General features: G+C 41.5%; 1 protein-coding gene across 1 annotated transcript in view; it reads left to right on the top strand.

The window, feature by feature from the left end:
• Positions 1-1911: 1911 nt before the first annotated feature.
• RCAN1 (regulator of calcineurin 1) overlaps positions 1912-27274 on the top strand; it is a 42926-nt gene continuing 17563 nt past the window's right edge. The window contains exon 1 of the mRNA XM_084278273.1: positions 1912-2320. Coding sequence (XP_084134399.1) covers positions 2078-2320 — 243 coding nt within the window. The 5' untranslated portion in view covers positions 1912-2077. The remainder of the gene's footprint in view (positions 2321-27274) is intronic.

The following is a 27274-nucleotide window of genomic DNA, read 5'->3' as shown; positions in this document are numbered from 1 at the left end:
ACTGAGACCAGTAATTCACCAGTTTCAAGTCTTTGATCTGTTGAAAGAAAAAGTTTAGCAGTGCTATCTTAAGACAGGGCAACAGTGATATCTCAAGGAGACGGGCTGTTGCCACTGCTGTAAACTTTGGACAGTGCAGCTCAGTAGGTGGTACTGCATTCACAACTGTCAAAATCAGTTTTTCAGCCTGGTGTAGCTTTTCATGTCACTGCATTCTGGAAGAGAACATCTGTGAGAGTCTTTTACTTTGAACACCATTTAAAATATTTGCTGTACCAGAAGAAGTGACCCACCATAGCCTCCATCAGTACGTTTATAGTCTGGTTACAAAACCCAATCCCATATTTGGCACAGCAATGTTCTTCCAAGTGCACACCATCACGCATTAACTGCAAAAGTACAGTTAAAGAGATGTGATGTAGAGTAACAGACATTATGAAATTGAAAAAAGGTTTTTTTTTCAGTCTCTGTATAGGTGAGACCTGATGACAAAATCACTATGTGTGATGAAATGTTACTGCCTAAGTAAGGCCCAGGACTCTCAGCTATAGTAAAAATTCTGTCTCCTCATTTGCATCTTTGAGAAATTTATTGTAACTGGAAATGAGAACCGGATTAGCCCCTCAGAGGCTTTCTCATAAGAAGGAATGGCTGCGTTTTGCCACCAGTTCTGGTTCTTTACAGGAACTCAAGTACATTTTGCTAGGAGCCATGTTTTTGGAATTGAAAAGGTCTCAAGTGAGAAAACAGCTTTTTGATTGACGGTTCCTTCCATTTTTCAGACCTCATTCTTTCTTATGTAGGGCTAGAATATTAGGTCAGTATTTTGCCAACTACTTCCCAGCACCCTCTTGCTCCTTGCTGTCTTTTACCATTGTGCGTTATCCTTCTACTAGTATGGGATGTTTGAGGTAGATGGGCGAATGTCACAATAACTTTATAAAAACCCTGTGGGCTCTGAAGTTCACTTTTGGGCCCTCGCCTGGGAGGTGATGCCACCTATACATATGGAAGATACATGCATATGGAAGATACATGCTTGTCTAGGTCAGTTAGGTCGGACTAGCCAGCTAAGCACATTAGGTAACCATTATTCTTCTATGTAGCAATGTCTGACACAAGCAGCTCGAGTGTAGCCAGGGAAGGTGCAGGGGTTTTTTATGGCCTTATTGACAGATGTGAAAAGGAAGGGTGGTAGGAAAACGTCTCCTTCACATCCAAAGGAAAGGAAAGGAAAAAGGCACTCCACAAATTTTTAAATTAAAGCACTTTGGGTCTCAGATAAGCAATAGGCTTTGTGAGAAAAGTACAAAGAAAGGGTGAAGACTGGCTGTATCCATCGCCAGCAAGCGGAGATGCAACTGTTGGCGGAACGCAATGGCCGTTCGTCCCAGTTGCTTTCCACCGCCTGCTCCGTGGGCTGTTTCCAGAACATCGAGGCTTGGCTGGCTTGTCCTTAGGACCCATGAGAGAGGTAAGATGTACACAGTGGCGACTTTTGTCTGATTTATCAGTGTGTGAGCCAGAGTCTTTTTTTAATTCGCCTGCTTGTTGCCTAATACCCTTTAAATGAAGGCGCGTGGTTCCGCGCAGCCGTGCCACTGCACCTTGGCCCTGCGTTGCTGCCCTCGTCCCTGACCACACAGCTTCCCTCACCAGGCTCCTGCCAAACCTCAGCTGCTGGGTCACACCGCCCCCCTCCCGCTCTGATCGCCCGGCCGCCGCTCGTATCTCCCGCCCGGGTGCCGCTGCCCTTCCACCCGCGGGCTCCCTCACACCCAGCGGCCACCCATTTGCCCTCACTCAAGATGGCGGAAGCAGCGCCTGACTCGGGCGGGCCACCTGTTGCCGCGACCGCGGCTTCTTATTGGCCGGCGCGGCGTCGTGCGCCCAGCACGCGGGGGGATCAGGAAGGCGCCGGTTGAGCCGGAGCGGGGGTTTCGGGAGCTGAAGGGGTGTGCGCCGAAGCGGCGGGGGCGGCAGCGGGGGTTACCGGCGCCGGGTGCTCGGCGTCGCTTCGGCGGCTGCCGGGCCCCGCCCCGCCCCGCCCCGTGGGGGCTCCGCTCGCCCCCGGGCCATGGAGAACGGCAACGGCAGCGGGAGGGGCCCGTCGGGGCAGGAGGAGCCGCCGCTCCAGCAGCCGCTGCCGGCCGGGGAAGCAGAGGAAGAGGAGGAGGTGGTGCTGCTGCTGCCGCCCGAGGCCGAGACGGACTGGAGCTTCGTTGACGGCGAGATGGAGGCGGTGGCGCTGCGGGACCTGCCTACCGCCACCATCGCCTGCAACCTCGACCCGCGCGTCTTCCAGGACGGCCCGTGCCGGGTGAGCGCGGCGGGCAGGCCCGCCCCACGCCGGGGGGCCGCGGGCAGGGCCGCGGGCCGGCTCCCTCTGCCGGCGAGGAGCCGCCGCTGCCGCCGCTCGGCTCGGCTCGGCCGGCGCCCGCCCGCCGGGGACGCCTGGGGCTGCTCGCGTGGGGAGCGGCGGCCTGCGGCGGGGGCGGGCGCTGCGGGACGGCGCCGGGTGGGGTGGGGGGGGTGGGAAGGGAGCGGCAGGGGGTGGCCCGCCTCCGCCCGGGTGTCGGCAGGCGCGTTGGTCACCGAGGCCGGGCAGTGGCGTGGGGAGGCCGAGGCTGCGGCTCTGCCTCCCCGCCCGCTCTCCTGCCGTGAAGCGAGCGTCGGGAGGCGCGGCGGCTGTACTGCGGCGGTCCGGCCCCTCCGCCGGCGCTGTGTGTCAAGGCTTCGCTGGGGCGCCTGTCCCCGGCTGTGGCGCGGCGGCTCAGGCCGGCGGGGCCGCTGAGCCCGTGGGTGAGGGCGAAGAGGTGAACGTGCCGGCAGGGACACGCATCCCCCCCGCGCCCCCACCGCCGCTGCCCGGCTCGGGCCGTTGCGGTTACGGCTTAGCGGGGAGCGGCGTCTGGAGGGCCGGCAGGGTGCGAGGGGCGGCGGGCACAGGGCTGTGGCGCTCCTCCGGGTTGAGGAACCATCTGTTTAAAAAAAAAAAAAAAGAGAAAAAATTATAAATAAAATTAACAGCCGCTTTCCCAGAGCAGCGAGAGGTGACAGCAACTGCCAGAGGAATACAATAAACTTAAGTAAACTGCAGCTCCTGCAGCTAGAAGCAGTGACGCGGAGATTTCAGAATTGCTTTTTAATGTCATCTCTGGCCGCCTTGATGCGGAAGGAACGAGTTCAAATCAGTCTAATCATTCCATCCTTCTTTCACTTGTCTCGGCCCTGCCCTGAATGAAAGAACAAGCAAATCTTACTTTTATCATGGCTTTTTTATAGCTGGCTTTGCCACCAAGCTCTTATTTTTCTAGTGACTTTGATACTGAAGGAGAGGTTTTCGTTTTTAAACAGACTGAAATTAAATGGACTTGAGAAATCGGGCAATAATTGTGCTGATTTAAAATCCTATTAAAATAATTGGCTGTCTCTGTGAAAAACAACTTGGAGTTCCTGAAGCAGTAGTCCGACAGCTCAACCCTGTGAACAGTTGCAATGCATTAAAAATGAGCTGGAAATAGGAGATGCAGCTATATTGTATTCCAGTTACTTTCTAAGGTTGTGTAACCTTTGATGGCGATATACGTTTGTGTTGCTTTGGGCACCTGGATGTGTGATGGGAATACTTGAATTCAAGTTCACTCCAAGTATGCTTAGGAAAGTTGCATGTAGTATTAGTGTTTTTCTCAGATGGGTTCTTGTGGCCCCAAAGTGCATGTTTTCAAACAGGAGTTAGACCGATGACAGCATAGCTGCATAGCCCCGTAGAAGACCAGGAGGTGTCTGAACACTTAAACCGTTTTCTGTTTTGATTCCAAAGAATCTTCGTCTACAGACACTTAATTTAGATCAGAAAAAATTGTTATGTATCCTTAATGCTATGGCAAAAATTGTTTTTTAACTGCTTAGTTTTTCCTTGCCAAAACTGTAGCAAGAAGGGATTGCTTAAAATTATTAACCTCAAGTTATTTTTTTTATCTCAGCATAAACTGTGTTATCTCAACCGTGGGTGACAGCAGGTACAGTTACTGCAGCATAGCTGTGGCTTTTAGAATTTAAATTCCTAAGGCAATGAATAGAAGAATTATCTCTAGCTTGAATAAGTATCTTTATCCAGGAGGGAAGAAAAGTCTTTTTGAAGTTCTTATACATAATGCAAAAGAAAAACAAAATGTTGAGGTGCTTGGGATCTGGTGGTGTATAAATGTAGTAGGTGTACAAAGACTTTTAGTAGCTTGAAAAAACAGCTTTGGTTTTCGCTAACTGAATCTCAGCCATTGAAATACATTATTTAGTTTCAGTAATACAGTTACAGAGATGGCAAGAGCTGACAATCCTTAAGGCTGGAAATGTACGACTGCTGTGCAGGAAAACAGCAGATTCATGGGCTGGATACATTTTTAATGTGTTGGCCAAATGTCAGGCAGCTGCAAAGAGAGGAAAGGTGGGATGAGGCATTAAGGCTGGATCTCAGACTCGACTCTTTAGATGTGTGAAAGGTGGCTTCAGTGTACTGGGGTTGCATGGTATGAAAAGAACAAGCTTTTATTAAAAGTGGGGGAAAGATTACGGAGTCTTCCACACACGCGTTGAGTTTTACCTCAGCATTTCATGAATCTGGTATCCAAGAAAATAAAGGTGTTTTAGTCTAGAGTGACAACTCGGAATCTGAAAATGACTCTGAGAAAACTTTAAAAGGCTGCTTTTTGTTAAAGAGCCAATTCTAAGAAAATTCATGTAGTTTACTATAGAGTGTATACAGAAAAATGAAACTTGCTCTTATCAGTGTAGCAAATAGTCCTGTGGAACTTTGTTTCTGTGATGATAAAGGAATGAGTAAAGGTATTGTAAAATATAACATCAGGGGACATAGTGTTTTATAACTACTCTATGAATTTTGGTATGTGCAATGTGTTTTCTTCTGTTATGTGAACTTCCTACTTTTTCTGCTGTGTGTAGTGCTTGTACAATACTTTGTCTAGTTAGTGGTTGTGGGGCTTTGGTGTAGTTGGTGTTTGTTTTTCTCTTCAGTGGACCCCTTAATAATCCTGGATTGCCCTATTTGAGGAGGGTTGATCCAATCAAAGGTGAGATAGGACAGCTAGGCGATGGCTGACAAGAACTATTTCTATTTTCCCCTCCCCCTTCCCAAACAGTGAGTTGCATTTGAAATCCTGGATGTGTGATATGTTTATTTTTAATTTTTTTCCATTGAAGTTTTGTTTAGTTTCTGATGGATCTCTTGAAAATAGACCACCCTATCAAGTAAGGTAATAGGTCTAGTTCACGACAGCTTATTCTCTGCTTCATTCTCATGAGAAGGAATCCGACTTGCTTAAATACCGCAGGGCCAGTTTGTCAGTGTCTGCTTCAGGATCTTCCAGAGGACTCTTCAATACGCAGTCTCGATTTTTGAAGAGCACAATACAGAAGAATACCTATAGATTCTCCATCCTCATTTGTTTTCACGGAAGTACAAGAAACTGTCTTAAATGCAAACTCTTTACCTGATCTTCAGGTTGACTAATTGCCTTGGGAAAATGCTGTTTTGTCTTCCTGAAATGCTTTCTAACTTTTCACCCCCAGTTTGTTGTCAGTTTTAATATTGCCTGTGTGCTTAAGGACTGTAGGGAATAGCACTATTTCTTCATGCAACATGCAGATGAGTTTGATCTAGTCTGTGTTCCTGTGCACTCATTAACAAAAAAAAAAAAAAAGCATCAATAGCTAATCACCAGAGCCAGCAATTATGTTTTTTTTTTCGTATTTCCATCGTCCTCAACTGGTATTCAATTTTAAAAGCCTTTTTGTGTCAGTAGAGGACACTCGGGTTTTTTTATAGAACTTGTACTGTCAAATGGCAAGTCCAGTAGGTAATAGGTGTCCTGTAATCCTGAAGGGATGTGGCATACTTCGGTGATGACTTTGAAGTTCTGAGTACAGCCACAGGAGGGCTAAGTAACTTCATGTATGCCCTGGTAGTCTCTTGCTAAGTAGGTTACCTAGGTCTGTTCTAACTGTCAGGTTTCCATTTCAGCTTAATTGTAGACAAGTATCACTCATGTAATTTGCCAAGAGTAGAAGAGGAACATAAAAAGTATCTAGAAAGAATTCAACTTTGGGCTGTTGAGAAAAGATTTTATTTATTTTTTTAGGGCTGAGAGATCAACTAAAGCTTTCATGCAGCTAATTTTCCTTAGAAGGGGATGAGCTCCTTCAATTACTTTAAAATACCTAAAATTGCCTTAATCTGCTAAACCGTGGAAGTTACTGCAGACTAACGAATGTAGCAGGTGGTGTCCAGTAATTAACAAAACCCTACATTCCTACATAACTCTTGAAAACAGGCTGTTAGATCACAATAACAGGGCTTTTTTTCTGGAGCTTGCTAGGGAAAACTTCACCAAAAGCTCGATTTTCATAGAAGCTTGATTGCTTCTGAGGGAGCCAGTCTCTTACAGTAGTCTGTGTCCTCACATAACCTCCAGTGGCAAGCAAAAGTAGAACTGGCTATGAAACAGTGTCTCTGGATTCTAATCGTGTTTGGAGATAAGGCCTAAATAAAGTCAGAAGTCTCTGCGGTGGTATAACCCAAGGGGGGCAGGGGGGAAAGGCAGTAATGGCAGGTATATTGCATCTTGTTAATGATTATCATAGCTTTAAAATTCTACTCTTCCTTTAGCTTTATACAGTTTCGGTATGGAAAAACTTGTTTGTGAACTGTTCTCAAAGTAAAGCCATTGTTAAATGAGCCATGCTTTTAGAAATCTTTAATTGACTTACAGCCTACTGGAATAGTCATGAGGTGCTGAATGTATTTTGTGTTTCTTCAGATACTTAGAGAATTACTTCTACTTTACAGGAAGCTTGTCAAATTTCTCATGACTATTTACAAAACTTTCTTTACAAAATAGTACTTGGGTTTTTGGGTAATCTCTTCCTGTCTCAATCGCATGCCTCATTAATCCCTTTGCTTAAAGTTTGCTAATCCTCTTAGATCACGTTAAAACCAAAATTTATAAGTAAATTTCAAAAAGGTGAGGTGTTCATATTTTTGTCACCACAGCTCTGTGTTTGGCAACATATTCCTGAATGGGAATGTAAAAATTACTTAATGGCATTTGTACTTTCCTGCTTGTATTTTGAAGGCTTTTTATTCTTTCACTGCTAACATCTTTCTTTTTTTTTTTTTCTTTTTTGTTGTTGTGACAAGGTTTATAGTTTTTACTATGTTACTGCTTTCCCAAAAAACCCAGGGTTAAGACTGTTGTTCAAAAACAAACCCAAACACCCTGTTTTCACACTGAACAGTAAAATGGTTAAGGATGATTAAAAAGAAAAAAACAACCAGCAAACACCGAAACCAAAAATCTTCTATTATGAACATTTTTGTAATAAAACTTCTGAAATTATTTAGCTCCTGTACGTTCAGATAATGCAGATTTTTTCTGTGGCTATTAACAGGTTAAGGCAGACTTTTGAGTGACTTGAAGTCTGGAAGCCATATGAATGTAATGCAGTGGCTGACGTAATAGTCTTTGACGTTACAGTAGAGCATAATACCATGCTAATGCAGTTTTATGGCTCCTGGGATGCATCCAGTCTGCCAAGTGCACAAACAGAACTTGTTCATATCTCTGCACCTGAGCACAAACATGAACTCCTCAGAGTTGTTGCAGTGCCTAACCTCCTCAGCTTCTGAGGGTTTTCAGAAAAATCCCCTTTTTTTGGTCTAAAAAAGTGGCATAATGTATGAAGAGTTTTAACACTTGATACTGTGGATGCGTTCTGTATAGAAACCTTAGCAGTGTCATTAAGTGAAATACCCAGAGAGTGGAGTTAAAGTATTCCTCACTTTGAAGACAAAAGCTGTACGCTTTATAGACTGAAAGTGAACGGAGCTTTTAGTGCTTGTAGTTTGCTCTGTGATAATGCTGTCCTGTTCTTGTGGTCCATTCTTTCTATCTTATGCCTTAATAAGAAAATGGAATTAGAAGTATGAATACTGTTCTACATATTAGAAGTATTGAAGCTGTCTTCAGTCTTAGTGTGTCTGTTTAGTTTTAAGGATGGTGCTTTTGGTCTTCTTACCTGAGTGGCCTTTTTTGGCCTGTGAGCCTAGAGTAGGTTTTCTAGTTGCTCCTTCTCACTTCTCATGTGGTATGTTGGGAGGTGATTTGAATAAATTTCAAATAAATAATTCAAATCACAGAGGTGACTTGAATTTTTGAGATGAATATTCTATATTCAACTGGAGTAGAAGGATTTAAAGAGACTGTGCAGTATTACAGGTTTTTGGTCAAGCAGTGCTTACAGCTTTTTTTTCAAACACCTGGGCTTTCAGGCATTGAATTAAGATTTAGGTGGCTTCCTTTAACTGTTGTCCATTTACTATGCTTGTGAAAGTGCAGATAATACCACAAAGCTGTAGCACAAAGGCTGGTTTCACAAGGGGAGGGAGATTTATTTGCATTTCTGTAGCTCTTTGTTGCGCTCTGGGCATTTCGGAGAACATAGTTAACCGGTTGGAGCCTTGATAAAATAAGGTGCTAACAGAGAACCCTCATGCTGCAGTTGTGGTTATGTTGGTCTTTGAGAGCAAGTATGTGAGAGCAGGTTCAGGTTTGTATCACACTTGCCTGTAGGTCAGGTAAAAATAATGAAACAGTTATTTTTCTGTCAAAAATCCACTACTCTTTAAGTCCTTTAAGTGTGCTGATCATTCTTCAAGCAAACAATGCAAATACTTTTATAAGGAGAAATTAAATGTGAGCACATAATATTTCTATAGTATGCTAAGTCGAGTCATGTAGGAGCTGTAAATAAATGTAACAGTCAAATTTGTCATTGTCCAGAAACAATTTCAGTAGTACTGCATGTGATGGTTCTTAGGTGGCTTAAAAATACCTAAAAATAAACCTAAATATTACCAAATTGTCATTAATAACAAAAAAATTATTTCCATAGGATCTAATGCTCTAATCATTAGCTCAAAGTTATGAAAAAAGATCATTGGTAAGATCTGTATTACAGTAAGATTAAAAGCTTTAATCTTCCTGGAGAATCAAATGGAAAGTTGGAAGAACTCTGTCTGGTTTAAATCACTGTGTGCTGGTCACACCAACAAGTCTAGTATACACTGGAATGCTGTGGAGTGCATTTCCTTTTATTTTTACTATCTGTATTTTTTTAGGAGCAAATTTACCTTTGTTCTTCTGGAATACTGACACATACATACATCAGAAGAAAAATATGAAAGTAACTGCAGAATGTTAGCTATGATGCTAGCTTGAAACTTATCCCAACCACCTCTCAGTAACATAAGGGCTTGTCGAGCAATTAAGATCACCAGTGAGTGAACTGTCTTACATGGAATAGGTTTAAAATGATAAAAAGACAAGCTTTTTAGAAACTGTCATATAGAAAGCTGAATTCTACAGCAGTTCATTGCTGAAAATGCTTTTTCAGTTGGACAAGTTTTAATAAGCAATATTTATAAACTTCTAAATATGTTATGTGGACATTAATAAAGAATATGCTTTTTAGTGTGGTAATATCAGAAGAATTGAAAATGAAAAATTAGGAAAATAATGAAGTAGCTACAGAAAGTTTATATACGGTGTATTAAATAGAAGTTGTAGCTTGGGTTTTTTTCTTATGTGCGTGAAAGTGTTCTGGTGATCTGCATGTCTTGTTTCAGTTTTGTTGGGTTTTGAAATGGCATTCCAACAAAGTTGTGCCACCTGCCTCCACCGAGATGTTAGGTAGTTTAAATTGGTGTTGGTTTGGATTTTTTCCTCTTGCTCTAAGTATATCCAGGTCCTAAGGTTATATATTTCAAACTTTTCATGGAGTTGCTTCTAAAGTCAGTGAAGTAAAATTGTTACGCTTTCTATATCTGCTGATAAATAATTCAGGAGCTGTTTTGATGCCATTTTGTCAGGTAAAACTGAATGCAAAAGAAGTTGGTGAAGCCTGTTAATGTTTGTATGTCCTGGTTTACAAAAAAATAGTAAGAGAATTCAGAAGTTCTGCTTTTCACTGAGACTTGGACTTGGTGAAACAGAACTCCTAGACCATGACATGGAGACTGGGTGGTTTTGTGTGTCTCTTTCCCCCTGAAGACTTGATATGGCTAATTACAGAAGTATGTGAGGGATGGACCCAACTGAGACACTTTTAAGTAGAGTAAGGATTTCACTTTGTGACAAGAGGTTTCTAGGCACCTCTGACCTCAAAGCAACTGAGAATGACTTTATAGTTAGTCAAGTTTTTTCCCATTTAGATAGCTGGAACCTGCCAAGGAAAACTATTTTGGGATTAAACCAAAGAGATCATTTGTGCTGTATAAATTTTTGTAACCCAGAGTTACAGATGATTTTCAGGCTGAAATTTATTCTTTTCTTTTCCTAAAAAAAGAAAAAATTAAAAAGACTTGGGCTCCACCACGTTCTACAAAAAACACTTGATGCACAAAGATTTGCCAGTTCCATGACAGAAGGGAGGTGTGGGACTGAGCCACACTGTGACCTGTTTGTACTTATTTTTCTCATAGAATTTGAGAATATGCTGGAAGTGCATTTGTGGAACTGAAATACTGTCTTCAGTGAACTTGAAGCTCAGAATGAGGTCTAAAAAATTATTATTTTTTTAAATTATTATTTATACTTATAATGCACAGTTAGACTGTGGAAGTCACTGTCCTAGAATGTTTTGGAGTCCAAGAGCCTAATATTTAAAAAGGGGTGGGATTGATTAATGAGTAGTATCAGTCAAGCACACTGATTTCCTTAGGGTATAACCTAATCCTCAGTTTGTGAAGTGCTTATTGCCAGGATTAGACAAGAGAAAAGTAGTCTGTACATACCTCGGTTTATACTCTGTGTCTTTCCCTCCAACCATTTGCTTCTATCCGAGATAAATAATGACTCAACATAGTTAATGAAAAGAAGAAAACTATTCTAATTATTACTGGTCCTACTCATGAAAACAGAGCTATCGATACACATAGTGTGTGCAGTGGGTTTCCTTTAGTAAAGCATAACCTCATTATCCAAGATAATCTGCAAAGTGAAGAGGAAAGTTTTTTAGATAGTTCAGAAGTGAATTGTTGGATCTGAATTGTTTTTCCTTTTTGAGATTCTTTTTGGAGTTACCCTGACATTGGCTGACTTCCTGGAGGGAGAATGGACTCTTAGCTGTTGAGCTGAGAGTACATTACAAACCTAATGAGGCCGATTTTAGTTACTTCTTGTTCCTGAAGTACAAAAGGTATTACAAAAACCGCAGCAGCACACACAGGCAGCAGACCCGGTAAACTCTGAGACAGTGTGTCTTTTTGATGCAGCAGTGTTTGAGGAGTGGTAAACAACCAAACGGCCTGATTAACTAGAGTGAAGTAGGAGGGAGTTGAAAGTACCGTGGTTACTTTTTTCCTGTCTGTATTGAGCCTGACTGAAGTATGTTTATGATGGGATAAACTTGAGTCATTTGGCAGACGACTGGCAAGGAGAAGAATAAGGTGCTTTTGGCGCTTGTCTCCTGGAAGCTGCGTTGTAGCTGCTCTGTTGCAAAGCTGCAGAGAGCTGTCTGCAGGCCTATGTAGAAACTGCCACAAAGGCTTGATGCTGTAACAGGTGTATGTCCTGTCTTTTGGCTGTAAATACACTGGATTGCATGTTGGCTTTGAGTGGATATTTTGGTGACATGAGGATTGTTGGAAAGGTTGAGATATATATGTCTGTGTGTGTATCACACCCATAAACCAATAAAAAAAATTGGGTGTCCTTAAACAGTCAGACTTGGACTTCTAGATGCTGTATAAGAGAGTAAACCAAAATCACTTTATTTTCTTTCACTGATGGAATACCATTCTGGAAGCTTCCATGAAGGTTTGAGCCTGCTTTCAAAACAAGGGGCTGTCTGGATAAGAAGGCCTCTTAAAAATTGGGATGGTTTCCAAATAAGAACTGTCTGAGAGGCATGGAGAATTGTTTCTCTTTTTCCTAGAGGTACTGTTTCCTTTCTCTGTAGAGACAGGAAGCCAGCATAACCGAGCTGGTGAACTGCCAGAAGATGCGTGCTGTGCTGTTAGAATAAATTGGTTTTTTCCTTCTTTCCAGGTCTTGCAGGTGAAGAAGCCAGTCATTCTATATAGCTAAATAAAACACAGCTGTGGGCATTGAGTGAAAATACTGGAAAAGCAGAGTGTAACCCAAGAAATGCAGCTCATACATGAGATGAAATGTGTTAACATTCCTAATTGTGATATGTCTTTATAGAATTAAGGGAATTCGTTCAGGGCTGGTGGTTTTGCTTGGAAGCTGCAGGACTAACGTGCCCATTACTGTAGAAAGCCAAGGCTACTTCTAGACCTGCTTTTTGTGAGCATGTGTATGTTGCAGACTGGTTTGACCAGTTCAGGGAGGAGAATGAAATTAAAAATGGGCAAAAGACGGGAAGATCAGATAAAAATTGATATGTATGTGTCTTGTGTGCTGTGGCATTGAATGGTAAGGATGCTTTCTCCTTTCAAGCAGAATGTAAATACTTGGGAAGTATTGTGGAGGAAGCTTGTGTGCGTGGTTGTGTAAGTGAGAGGGAATGAATGGCATTTGTCCAGCTCCTGAGGTATGTGGATGCTTCTTTGCAGGAAGGATTATTTTTTTCTAATCAATTTCCTGTAGTTAGACCGCTTGGCACTTTGGCCATATCGCATCGAGCCGATAGCAAAGATCGGTTGGCTAATGGAAACAGTGATTAAGGGCTTGAATTTTCCTGAGGCTCCAGGGTGATAGTGAAACAGCTGCTGTTGCAGGCAGTGGAAAGTATGAATAACTCTTGCCTGGGGTTGTATAACTAAAAGAATAATCGGATCAGAGACTAGGTTAAATCATTGTGACTTCTATTAAAAACGCTGTTAGCCTACGAGTTCACGCCTCATTGCAGCGTGTAATTTAGGGACGCTAAACAGAGCCCACCTTAGGCACGAATAGGTAAAGCCTTCCCATCGGGAGTCGGGCGGTGGTCACTTGAGAAAGGAGTGGGGGAGGTCAGTTCCCTGAAAGGTGTATAACGACTTGGAACGCGTTTTGAGAGCTTGGGTTTTTTTTTTCCTTTGGTGTATGCGAGCAAACTTTAAAAGCGGTTTTAGGAGCCTAGCCCAAAGCAGATTAAGTGCATTAACTCTTCACAGGAGACAATTTCAGGGGAAATTGTTCCTTAATTAACTGCTTGAGATGCAGCTATGTCTCGTGTTTCTTCTTAGCAAGTTGCCAAAATAAAACTCTGTGCTTGTCAATATTAGCCTGCGACGATGAAATTTCCATCTCCCCTGCTGAGAAGAAAAAAAAAAAAAAAGAAAACCAAAGTTTTCTGTTGGAGAGCAGAAGATGAAATTGAGATGCAGAACTGTCTTGTTTTTCAGCAATTTTAATTGAAGCATACGTCCATAAACAAAAACTATTAGCATGAATATTCAGGCTTTTATAATGGTTTGGGGAGTTATTTTCTAATACCGATCTCTCTTCCCCGTTCAATCAAAACAGATGTGTTCTTGCCATTTACACAAATTAAATGCATCCTGAAAGGTCTACTGTTAAGTACCTCAAAAGCTTTAAATGCCAGTGGTTTTTGTTACCAGTGGTGTTTCAACAGCAAATTTACCCTGAGGCATCTCTGCTTAGGTCAGATGGTCATAGGTCTGTTTTGCTGGGGTTTTTTTAATGCCAAGATATTTCCTCTAGCTTTTGAAGTAATTCAGCCCTTGTGTTGCTATTGTGGCTGCTGCAACAGAAGGATTAGTTCTGTAGAAAGCTTCACAGACTTAGCAGACAGTTGAGCTCTTTGCTAAAAAGGTGTAATTGTTTATTTTGGTAGTAGGTTTGCAAATACAGGTTATGTAACTTATTACTGTATCTAGTATGTCACTAACTTCACATGATGGAGAAAATGACAGTGCATTAGACATAAACCTGACCAGAAATGCATGTGATTTAGGATAAAATCCAGACTCTTTGGTAGCTCTTTTTATTACCTTTATTAGTGTTTTATTTTAAATGCTTTTGAAATTTCTATGTGCATTTAATATGTTCTTGGGAGTACAACAACTAATTACAGTTATATTCTGCTACCCACCCAGAACATTCTTTAAAAATATGTTGAGACTATATTTCAGTCTTCTTTCCCTTACTCCAGTGGAAAATTTCATTCTTTAAAGTTCACAAAAATACCACCCTGCTTCTGAACAGCTACTGTGGTTCTTCAAAGGCTCCTGTGTTAAGAGGATAACTTTTTTTTGGACTACATTTTCCCTTAGTCACAGAGAATGTATCAGAAGGTGAACACTGTAAAATATGTAACTTTTACTTGCCTATAATATCTTTCATACTTAAGCTAAATAAATACTGTTGTCATGCTGTAAAGAACCAGTTCTTAATAAAGCCCCAAAATATATGCTGTTTCCATAGAATTTAGTCCTTCCTTCTCACTTTGCAGTCCTTCAGGTAGTAGTTTTGGCATAATATAGTTACTTTTTTAATGAGAGTAGTTAATGGCAGAAGTGTTTTTCATTAAATTTCATGGTGATTCACTCAATATGACAGTTCATGTACTTGTCATAGCTGGAAGAGCACCATCACAGTCTAGAAGAATCTTTTTGGGACACTCCTGCTTTACTTTTTGAAAATGATCACCAAAGTTCAAAAGGAAAAAAAAAAAAAGCAGTAAAATACACAAACAACAGGTAAAGATTAAAAGAGAAAAATCACTAAAATACACAAATCACAGCTAAAGACCAAATGAAAAAAATCTCTAAAGTACACATTCATGCTGCAAGCTCTTTAAAAAACCCAAACAAAGCAATATCTAGATTTAGTTTTGCCTGTAACCTAATTTATGGTTTAAATGACAAAAGGTTAACTTAGATAAAATTTGGCACACATATGGAGACCCAAGTTTAAATGCAAGCTTCATTAAGTGCACCAGAACAGTAGCTGACAACATGCAACAGAGAACACTTGCATGAGCAGAAATACCCCGAGCTCCTACGCTGCTTTTGGAAAACAGAAGCATCAGAACTGAAAGCAAGAGGGGGAGGAGGAGGAGGTTACTCCTGTCTAGTGATGAGGGAAGTGTTGATGAGTTAGGCTGCTGCAGGGGCATTCTGGCAAGACCAGCCTTCCACTCTGGTCAGAGGCCATTCTTTCCGAGCAGCTGCTGAGCGCTCTGGTGCCCTTATCTCTCAGGCAGGGTCTCTCGGGGCTTTTGAAGATCCTGAATTGGGCCAAGCAGATAGCGTGGCTGCAGTCAGTAGCTGCCGTGGGATACTTCTAACAGCCCGGTTCCTAAGGAACACACCCTAGAATTGTCATCAGATTTTGCAGCGTTACTGGAATTAGGCTGTATGTACGTGTGACCTTGTCCATCGCTGTGAAAACATCATCAGATTCTGGTGTGAATGGACTGGGTTTGTGTCACGCTGTTGCCCCTTTGTCTATGATGTTCGTTTCTCCCTTCGGAAAATGCCATGCATGCTCTTAAAGCTGATGACAGATCAGAGATCTCTGTGTGTTCAATGGGGTGGGGGGTTGGAGAAGAAATTGCAAGCTTTGCCAGCTTCTTTCTTGGGAACCTCTGACGATTTGCCTCCTAGATACTGCAAATGATAGCAAAATTTAATTTGCTAGCTGAAATAATGCCTACTATGTTGTCTACTAAATAAACCTCTGACACCATAGATGATGTAGACCTGAAGGTGTGTTTGAAGCCTAAAAGATAGGCAAAAGATTTGCTAGTCACAGTGAATTAACCAGTATAAAATTACATATAGCCACTTAACCCTTGCACACTGCTGTGAGTCCATTTTTCCCCTCCACAACGCACAGAAGTTCAGATGTTACAGAGCACAACACAGACTTTATTTTTTATGCTTTTATCTCTGAAAGCATTCAGAACCGTCTTTTTATGTCATAGCAGACTTTTGTTAAATTACAAGAATATTTTAGTGACTGCCTCATGGTAGATTGCTTGTAGAGGATGTCAGTGCAGGAAGTAAACAGAAATACCGAACAGTGAAGCCCCATTGTAATTTGCAATACAGGGTGTTGATGAAGAGTCTTGTATGACGTAGCTGGGACCTGAATTGATGCTATTTAGAGAGTCGTTTAGTCTGGGAAACAGATGACACTGGTGTCTATTTTTGAGGGGTGTTTCTTTCCCATAGTTAATCAGCTATTACAGTTACTTGTAGTAGATCCATTTTTTAAAATGCCGTGGTGAGTAGCAAAACAGAAGGCAAGTGATGCTTTAAGGAGTAAATCTAACCACTTACAAATAAATATTAAAAATCCTAGATTGAGGAGAAACAGACGAAATTGTAAGAATTAACTTCTGATTCCTTAGTGTTTGATTGATTGTGAATTGGAAAGTAAATGTTACTGTTCTGGTTTTGCTTCCATGTTGCCCTTTCCTAGACTAGACCTGGTTTAAAGCCCCACAGCTCAGTGCTTTGGACCTGTTGTTTAACCGTAATTATTATGAGGACAGTTGCCCCATTATCTTGTCCTTAAAAGCTGCCCAAGTATAAGGTTTAAGTACAAGGTAAAGCCAAGTAGCAGGAAAACAAAAGCCATCTGCAAATCTTCATGGCTTCAAAACAGCAACGCAATAAATACAGCCACTTCCAGATAAGCAGTTGGCAGTTTGCATGAATGTAGTGCAAAAGCTTGAGGTGCTGTTGGTGGAGGAGCCCAGGTCCCTTCCAGGCCCCAGGGCGGCTCTCTTCCAGGAGGACCTGCTGCTCCTGGCACCGAGGAATTGGCACAGCACTGGGAAGCAGTGGCATTGGCATGGAAGGTCAGCTGTGGTCCTTCTGAACAGTTGGGATGTGTCTTATAGGAGTAAAGGCTAGGGAGACCCAGAAGTTAGTGGTGTGACAGACCCTGAGGGTGTGTGGGGAGGTAATAGTTTCATCTATAAATCTAAAAGCAAAGAATAACTAAGTGTGTGCTAAAAAGTCTTGAAGTGTCAACCCAACCAGGTGGCCTCACATCTTCAAGGCAGTAATCTCTTTTTTTTTTTTTTTTAATAGATTGGGTGTGAGACAACAAAGTTTAGTACTGAACAGACAGATCTGGTTGTATTTGTTTTATAGTATATTGGAACTTAATCCATATCTGATAGTAAAGGAATTAATGTACTTGCTACATCCTGCAGTTGAGTTTCATTACATATGAAGCAGTGCAGTAGAGCAATTTAAGAGAATTGTTCCTAGTTTAACAGTGTGGGGTGAACTGGTTGGGGTTTTTTCCTCTGCCTTCAAAGAAAAACATGCCCTGGAAAGTTGCTACTGGTAGCTGAGATACCTTTAATGTAACTGGTAGTTTCTGAACCTCAAAGCAGACAGATGACTCTTTCTGATAGTTGACAACACAGCTTCTCTTGTAAAGACCACAGGTTCTTAAGGGAACTGCTGGTAAGATATGGGAGGGTTGTTCGTGTGGTTTGGGGTTTTGTTTGTTTGGGTTTTTGTTGGTTTGGGGTTTTTTTTGTCCCCACTTCTTTTTTCCAACACTCTTAATCTTTGCATATATTTGCACAGTGCTGTTTAATCTCTTCTGTCCCTTCTTTCCCCCCATCCCTCTTGTTTCAGTATCACTTTTTTGCTGACTGTTCTGGTTAGTGCTTTGCATTTCATATTGTCTTTTTTAAAGACTCTGTAATACTTCTGCATTTAAATCCACAAATACCTTGTAACATTTAGGTTGCATAATGGAGAACTGGAAATGCTTGTTGTAAGCTCTTTCTTACCCTGCTTGGCAGGTTTGAAATGTCAGCTGAAATTTTCTGGGTTGGCTTTAGCAACAACCAAGGTGGTGTTTTCCTTAGACGTTCAAGTGACTTTGAGAAGTGACCAGTCTGTAGTGGCTTAAAAATAGTGTTTCTGAAGCTCTGACTCCTGAAAGAGTATGCATTAGTCACGCACATAGTGTTTATTATAAAGAACACCAGAGCACATTAGGGTGTTTTCCTCAAAGTTGTGAAAGAAAATGCTCTATCTCCCAAGCTTTCTATAGGAGTAGTTCAATCAAAACTGAATTCGTCTGGAAAAAATGATAAGCCTTCACTGTTCACGTGGGAAGGCTGTCTTTATTTCTGCATTTACTTAAAGGCTAAGTATACAATAATAGTTTTTCTTTTGACGAGGACATGATTGTTGCAGTAACTTAATGAAGTTCCTCAGAAATACCTTGGAGAGTGGCATTAATAGCAAACAGACTAAGAATAGCTCAGGGCAGCGCCCTGAAGGGAGCTTTCCACCTTGGCTGGAGAAAAGGCTTCACGGTTGTATTTTCCAAAACAGGGTTTGGGGGACTATCAAAACGAGTAAACAAGAAAATTGAAAGCACTAGGGAAACCTAAGAAAGAAATTACGTCCATGTATATCCCACTGAAATTACTTTTATTTAACTATCACTGGAAAATAGGAACAATTTTATAATACTGAAAAGTATTTTACTTATATATGTGATCTACATTTCTAAAATTGGTAAAAATGAATGGAGTGTTAGAGTATACACACTTCAGTAATTTCAAGTGGGGGCTTGATGGAAGTCCAGCAGAACTTGCCTGAAGCGGGGACTGTAAAGCTCTTACAGTGAAACTTGTAAGTTAGATTCAAGCCATGAGAACTCTGAGCAGTGCTTTGTCAGTCTGCCTGGGGAGGAACTGGGTAATCAGTTGCCTTTTTAAGCAGGAAAGAATGTCTGGTGAGAGAGATCAACCTGTTATCCTTTGAATTGCATGGAGGCAGCAACCCAAATATATAATGTGAAATAATGTTGCATGTAGTTTCACTATACTCAGAACTTACCTGCACACAAAGCAAAATTAAGATCCCTTAAATTTCATAATGAAAATGGGAGGAGATAAGGCTCCTGGGAACAACTTTGAAGGCTCATATGTATAAATAGTACCATCCTGACTGGGGCTTTGTCAGACAGAGAATAACCACAGCTTTGATCAGGTACTGAAGTCAGCCTCACAGGTGTGTGCTGTCTTGAACTATCACCACAAGGGATTTTAGAAACCAGTTGGTCAGGTAGTTTCAGGGAACTTGTAATTATTTCACAGGCCCTCTATGTAAACAATCTCTTTGTAGTGTTGTGACTTCCAAGAAAAGCACAAACTTCTAATAGAAGCTGCAAGTATTCAGAAAGGCTCTTTCTAAATTCCCCAACCCCCAGTCTTCCTGCTGCTCTGCCTCCCCCTCCCCACCCCCACCCCCCAAAAAAAAAAAAAATTCCTTTTTCCTAGGGCATCTAAGGCTGGAGCTCTAGTAAATGGGCTTATATAGGAAATGGAGTGGAAAATATGTTTATGTTTGGGGTTTTTTTTCATAGTATTTTGTTGGGGAAATAAGCACTGAAAATAAGCTTTTATATTTCTTTACAAAATTTTTAAACAAATTCAAGTTACATGTCCACCCTCTGTTCTCAACCTACCCTCTTTCCCAGATTCTCAAGACTTTGGTCTCAGAGGATTTGGCCGAGAATGTTTTCTCATAGATGCTCTTCTTAAGAGGCTGAATAAATTTCTCATCATGTGGAACATAATTTTCACCTAAACCTTGAATCAGGCCAGTGTTTATAATTCCCACCCTTCTGTAAAGAAGCAAGAAGAATTGTTTGGGAAGCTCCCAGTTCTGTTTGAGTGTGTCTATAGTTTTGGTATTCAAGTGTATATACTTAACTGCTAATTTTCTCTGCTCAGTAGACACTGATAGAGGATAAGTATCCTACTATTTAAACACAGTAGCCCTTTCTGGATTAATGGAAAGGGTATTAGATCTGCTGACAGCTCTGCTCTTTGAGGTTTCTTTTTGCAGGAACTGTATTTTCACTGGAGCTTTAACAGCTGGCTTTCGGAGTTGCTGTAAAGTTAAGGCGTTGTAACCTGTACTCTGAGTCTTACCTTCAGTTGTATTAAACAGGTAACTTTGTATCTAATGATAGTTTCAGGGCTTTTATCATTTCGTTTTGGCAGCAACATCTAAACAGTGATAAATCCCTTCTAAGAGGAGCTTACAGATAAGGACTTGATCCTCCTTTCATTTAGGAAAGTGGCAGTGTTATGGCATTAACTTTAACTGGGAACAGAATCAAGCCATAAAATAGTGATGTCAGGATCAGGATGGGCAAGAGAGGATAAAATGGACTATTAAAGGATGTACTAAGTCTAGGTATGTGTCGAGGTAGAACTGTGTGGAAACCTGGAGTAACTTGTTCAGGATATCAAGCATGTGCATGTTTGCTGTAGCAGTTATTCAGGGTATAGGAGTGCTTGAGTTAACAAAGTCATACTCGACAGAATGACATCACTAAATCATGCTGTTTGCTTTTAAAGAGAGAGTCTCAAAAGATTCACAATTAGAAACTGGACAATGAGAATATACTATTTGACATACTGTTCAGACTTTGTGAAATGTTTTCCAGGAAAGTTGAGTACAGCCATGAATCACTTGTGGAAAACCCCATGGAACGAATTAGTCGAGTATTTGACCATCCTTTGCCTTCTACTATCAGGAAATAGTGCAGCTTTCCATGATTTTATACAAATCATGTGCTGTAAGTGAGAGAAGTTATAGCTAGAAAAGCAAGCAAACACAGTTTCTGCTTTGACTTTCCCATAGCTTTCGAAATAAATTTGAAATTTCGTAACAGAGGAGTGGTTATTTTTTTAAAATCTTCAAGTTTTTGAGAATTTCCCTATTCTCATCCCTGACCTTGCCTCTTCTACCTGTGTTTTGCTGCTGGGATAATTTAAAAGGGAGAGCTGTTTTCACTCGCTTCTGAAACTCTTGTCTTCTCTCCTTTGACTGTCAGGCTTTTACTCTCAAGGTAAAAGCTAAACAGAGTTAAAGACTTCCAAGTGAAACAACTTAACTATAACAGTGAAGATTTCTGCATCTGTACTCCACAAGGTACATACTTGATAATGTACCTACACTGCAGAATTGATTACTGTTTTCCAGAGAACTGCTGAAATTTGGAATATCTCATATGCGGTAAATTGGCCAAATATTTCTTTACCAGGTGGCAATGAACATTTTTCATGTTATCAGCAAAGTTGTATAGTCTGTTGTGTGATTCACGCATGTGAATGCATTGAAGCGTTAACCTTTGTGCTTTTTGCACTGACAAGTGTGATTTGAACAATGTTAATGATTGTGGCATTACAAGACTAAAAGGGTGTATCAGAAATGACAGAAAAAAGTGCATGGGGTGAGGGAGTACAGCTTTCAGTCTTCTTTGGAGAGAATCCTGCAGTAGTTTTTGTGACATGGGGTGTTGGTCCAAAAGGTTCTTGGTGACTGGAAGGGAGTTGCTTGGATTTAGTGAGATTGTTTCACAGATATGAAGCTGAGTATTGAATGACTGACAAGTCTCACTTTCTGCTGCTTCCTCTTCCTTGACAAGAGCTGTTTCTGCATCAGGAGTTCATTTGAGTTTTGGTGGTTTGTTTCTTTTTGGGGTTTTTTTGGTGGTGGGGTTCTTTTGGTTCTTTGTTATTGTTTTGTGGGCAACAGCTCGTGCATAGATATACTCTTGATTAGACCAGATAGGTATAGTGGAAGAGGCTGAATATTTTCTTATTTAGTAAGCAAAAGCTACTGCATTCACTCTTCCTGTTTAGCTGTACTGAACTGTGTGTTGTTAACCACTGTTTTTGAAAGAGGGCCATGTAGAGCAACTTTAGTGCTTAGGCAACTTTAACTTTGGAAAGTGGATGGGTGCCTTATTTTCAGTTAAATACACCTGAAGAGAGCAGTCACCTTACTAACAGTGACATAGACAAAGCACAGAAGTTTAATGCCTTCTTTGCCTCTGTCTTCAGCACAGTAGATGGGCTCTGGGACTCCAGTTGCCTCAAGTTGGAGGACCATGACTGTGGTAATGATAAACTCCGAGTGAACCCTGAACTTGTGGGTGATTTGCTGCTCCACCTGCATCCATGTAAGCCCATGGGCCCCGATAGGATTCATCCCAGGGTACTCAGGGAGCTGGCTGATGACATTGCGAGACCTCTCTCAATCATTTTTCAGCAGTTTTGGGAATCTGGCAAGGTCCCAGTTCACTGGAAGCTGGTAAACATTGTCCCAAGAAGGGTAAGAAGGAAGACCCTGGTAATTACAGACCTGTCAGTCTCACCTTGCTTGGTAAAATTATGGTGAAAATCATACTGGGAGTTACTGAAAAACACCTAAAGGACAACACAGTCATTGATCACAGCCAACACGGGTTCAGAAGAGGAAGGTCCTGGCTATCCAATCTGATTTCCTTTTAAGACAAGGTCACCCAGTTGGTTGACCAAGGTAAAACAGTTCATGTTATCTCTTTGGATTTCAGTAAGGCTTTCGATACAATGTCTTACAGTATCTTGCTGGACAGAATGCCCAGCACACAACTAGACAAAGCCATAATGCGTTGGGTGGGCAGTTGGCTGAAGGGTTGGGCCTGGAAGGTGATAGTAAATGGGGTTACATCTGGCTGGTGGACAGTCACTAGTGGGGGTGCCCAGAGTTCCATTTTAGGTCCAGTGCTTTTTAACGTTTTCTTGAACGACCTGGAGATGTGGCTAGAGGGTGTCTTAAGTAACTTTGCAGATGACACTAAATTTGGAGGAGCTGTAGATTCTGCTTAGGGTGGAGAAGCCTTGCAGAGAGACCTGGGCAGATGAGAGAGAGCTGGGCAGTCACCAACAGCGTGAAGTTTAACAAGGGCAAGTGCTGGATTCTGCACCTGGGAAGGGAGAACGCTGGCTGCAGATACAGGCTGGAGGATCAGATGCTGGAGGCCAGCCATGCTGAGAGGGATTTGGGGGTCTTGATTGACAGCAAGTTAAAGATGAGCCAGCAGCGTGCCCAGGCAGCAAGGAGAGCCAACCATGTCCTGGGGTGCATCAAGCACGGCATGGCCAGCCGGCCCAGGGAGGGGATTGTCCCACTCCACACTGTGTTGGCGCAGCCTCACCTCGAGTGAACATAAAAATATTGGAGAGTGTCCAGAGGATGGCAGCGAGGATGGTGAAGGGTCTGGAGGGGAAGACTTAGAAGAAGAGGCTGAAGTCCCTTGGTTTGTTCAGCCTGGGGAAGAAGAGGCTGAGGGGAGACCTCATCGCAGTCTGTGACTTCCTGACAAGGGGGGGTGAAGGGACAGGCACCGATCTCCTCTTTTTGGTGACCAGTGATAGAACCTGAGGGAACAGCATGAAGCTGTGACAGGGCAGGTTTAGGTTGGATGTCAGGAAGAGGTTCTGTACTGAGTGGGTGGTCGGGCACTGGAACTTTGACCCAGGAAAGGGGTCCGAGCACTGAGCTTGACTGAGTTCAAGAAGCGTCTGGACGATGTGCTCAGTCCTGTGCTCTGACCTGGCTGGCCCCGTGTGGATCCAGGAGTTGGACTTGATGATCTTTATCAGTCCCTTCCAACTTCTATGAAAGTTCTTAGCCATGCAAGGTATCATTGAGCTGAACACTGTTCTCCCTTGCTCCATACACAGAACCAAGCTTGAACTTACCACTGTGGTTCGCCATCCACTTGGATTCTTTTTTCTCTTTGCTTTTTGTCCACTTTACTATGCCTCAGCCACTTGTAATTATTTCTGTAATTTCTGGCCTTTAGACTCTCATTTTAAAATCAAAAAACCACATACTGTACCATATGTACTTTTCAGATTGATGGTGCTTCCTTACTATGCATTTCATCCTGTGTGTGGAAGCTAGGAGGTGAGCCTTCTAAATAGTCCTTAGCCCTCACTCATTCTTGTCTTGTTTTCCAGAGCTCAAAATGAAAGTTAATTTTGTTTCCGAAGGTAGCTTCAGTGATTTTTATCTTTAACCTTTTATTATAGCATGTGGATTAAGCCCCTGAAGCTTGCAAATTCCTTTGTACACTAAGCATATTCCACAGATTGTGGAACAAACGTCTGTCTTGCTTTGCGCTTATGTCTTTGGCCATCACCTTCTACAGAGTTCTGAATTCTCCCTTCTTTGCATTCTGCAGCATATGCTGGCACTTGTTCTAGCTTGTCTGGAGGCCCACATAAGCTACATGGCTGGCTTCTGCCAAGCAAAATAGCTGACAACCGAGTTCTGCATGCTTCTTCCTTGGTCTTCCTACTCTGCTCCATCTCCGATACTTCCACGCAACTGTGTATCACAAATGCTGTCACTTAACCCTTGATCCCAGTATCATACTTGATTGAAACTTGCCAAGAGGCTCTGGACAGTCCATTTTTTGCCTGCTGACCAATGATTACGAGAAAACTTTGTCTGTCACTTTAAGGGGCATTTTTCCTTTGTGGATTTTTACTTGCATGAAGGAGCTCTTTCAAAGTAAAACACAATAAACAATACTTTTTTTTCCCAGATCATTCTTTAACAGATTAAATAATGACCTGAGGAGATTATCCCTGAATGGTGTCTGAATATAGGGTTATAGGCTCTTGGTAATCCTCCCAGTGAATGTAGAGTGCTCCTCAGAAATTCCTAACCTCTTAAGATGCTATTTGCTAATGACTGTTTTCTGTGTTCCAGGTGAGAACAAACTTTATGAGCTTTCCAACATACTTCCTTGGTATGCAGCTGTCATAAGTGTTCTTGAGTTTTCCAGAGACACCAGCAGCTCTGAACTGAATGGTTTGTAGTTTCCAAGTGCAGGATGGCTTTGAGGTATATATGAGTGAGAAGGAATTCTAGTGGTGATCAGGCTTTCAGGTGGCATTACTTGGATCAGTGATCACAAAGCATCATGGTTGCTCAGTTCAGGTTAACACCTTTGTTCCAAAATGTCACCTCTTCAACGAAGTAGGGAGGTTTCCTTGAGCTTTTTCTGTAGAGGAGTCTGTTCTTTCTTCAGCAGGTTTATTCACAATCAGTTGAAGATGCTGGTTTATGCAGGTGTTAAGAGTATTTGAATAGCCTCTTGTTGTATAATCTGTCCATACGGACTGACAGACTGCTGTGCAGTGCTTATTTACTTCTTCTGGTTTTGCCTCTTAATAAAATCTTCTTCAATGAAATAGGCTTTGTTAAAGATGAAGGTTTTTTTTTCTCCTCTGAAATGCTCTCAACATATATAATCCTAAGATACTCCCTTTTTTCCCCAAAGTCCACTATTCTGTCTAGTCACTGCAATTTTGCAAAATTTTGAATGCTAGTTTTAGCACTTGAAAATAATTTTTCTAAGTGGTGTGGTATTTTTAATATGAATAAAAAATAGATGCCAGTAAATATATACTGTATGAAAATGCTGATTTCCTTCCAAAATACTCGAATGAGGTCAAAATTGTAATCCATTTACTATGGATCATTTGAGTAAATTCTTTGCAGGAGTGGAAACATGTTGAATAAAAAGAGTTTAAATTTTGTAATATACTTGCCATATTAAAAAGTTTTCTAAATTAGTCTAGTTTGTTACTCAGATATTCTGTAGTGGAATTTCCAGCTTACCACTTTTATGTTACCAGTCAATGAACAGGAATTTAGTGTTTAATGCTTGGAAATGGAAGCGTAAGTCATGGATTTTTCCAAGGAAGGAATAAGCACGCTGTAGGTATTTATTTTTCAGATGGTTGGCTGGAAAACTGTCACACATTGGATCTGTAAATAGCCCTTCTGTGACAGAGCACAGCTCTCTCTATGCTGTTTGAACATATGTAGGCTACATCGTGCAAGCACAACAGTTTATATTTTTAAGCTCCTATTGAGAAAAGGAGAGAAAAAAAAAAGGTCCTGTAAGAGTCTATTCAGTAAAAACAGCTACATTCCTTCTTGGCAGGGCTTTTGGAATTTGTGTTTTTAAAAAATCATCAGTGGGTTCTGTGGATCCTTTTTTAATCCCTCAGTGGAGTAATTGCGGAGCGGTAGCTTCTGTGTGCAGAGAAATGCCTGAATTCAGCACTTGGCTTGGTAGAAACCTCACTGACGTCCATAGGTGATGCATGCTTCTGTGGTCAAAACCTTGGATCCCTTGGCACTGTGGCTTTCTACTGAAAAGAAATACAGCTTCAGGGTACAGTCTGTAGTTTCAGACTTCAAATAAATATTTGTAATTGCTTTATGAACTAATTTGAGTAGGGTTTATTCTTTATTCTCCTATTAAATTAATAGTAATAGATGCAGGTAGCCTTTGGAATATTTTTTTTCTTCTGTGATGTGAAAAACTGTTGAATTAAGATCAAGAAAATTAGTTAATTAACTGGCAGTTGTTGGAAGAAGCCTGTTTTGCAATTCAAGTGTCCTTAATAGGCACATTTATAAAGTGAAGTGAGAAGAAGTAAGGTTGGAACTTTTGAGACTAATTGACTAAGTGGTAAAGAAAATTCTCTCACAGGTATTAGAGTTCCCATGAGGAAAAACTGTTTAACTGTTCCAAACCATTCTTCACAATTTTTTTTTTTCTTTTTTAACTCAGAAGAAGCGCTCTGAGGTTGCTGTAAAGTAATCGGACTGTAGGCAAGCCAGTGTGCTACTTTAGCAAATGTCATCAAAAAGTAATAATAGCTCTTGGAGTACAGCTGATTGGAAATCCTCATCTGTGAGGGGGAGTAGTCCACAGAACGACACCTGTGCATTATCTTTGGGTGTATGACTAGACCCAAATTCTCAAAAGTCCACTGGTGCAATGTTGAGAAACAGCTTCTGGGATGAGGGACTGCCAAGACCACTGGTTTGAGTCAAGGTAGCACCGTGCTGTTATGTTGAGGGGATAAACGAAGCTTTTATTGCAGTTTTGGCCCAGGCTGCCTTTTTTACTTTCATTAGCCTTGAGGAGTGTGCATCTGTTCTGGAGGAACTCCAGATTGCAGAATTTCAAGACCTTCCAGTAAGAAAATACAGGTGGAACAGAGGAGTGAATATTGTTGTATCCTTCTCTGCTTACTACTGTTTTGTTTAACTAGTCATGGTGAACTGATTTGATTTCCCAAATGTGAAGAGGGAAGATTCATTGCAGCTCAAAAGCTGTGGTTCTGTTTGAGTACAGTCACACAGGAATGACTGGGTTTTGTTTCCCACTGTCAGGTGTCCTTTAGTTGTTTTGAAAGTGAAATCAAGGAGCAAAGATAATGCTGAAGCTCTTACCAAAACACAGGTTGTGGTGGCGTGCTCCTAGCAGCCTCAGATCATTGGTAGAAATGACACCTGTCTTCAGAGTTTTCTTGCATGAAAGAACTTTGTATCAGAGATCCCTTGTTATACAGCTGAAAACCA

Source organism: Gallinula chloropus (assembly GCF_964237585.1).
Source record: "Gallinula chloropus genome assembly, chromosome: 1".
Classification (NCBI taxonomy): Eukaryota; Metazoa; Chordata; class Aves; order Gruiformes; family Rallidae; genus Gallinula; species Gallinula chloropus.
This window is presented reverse-complemented; position numbering and strand designations above follow the sequence as displayed.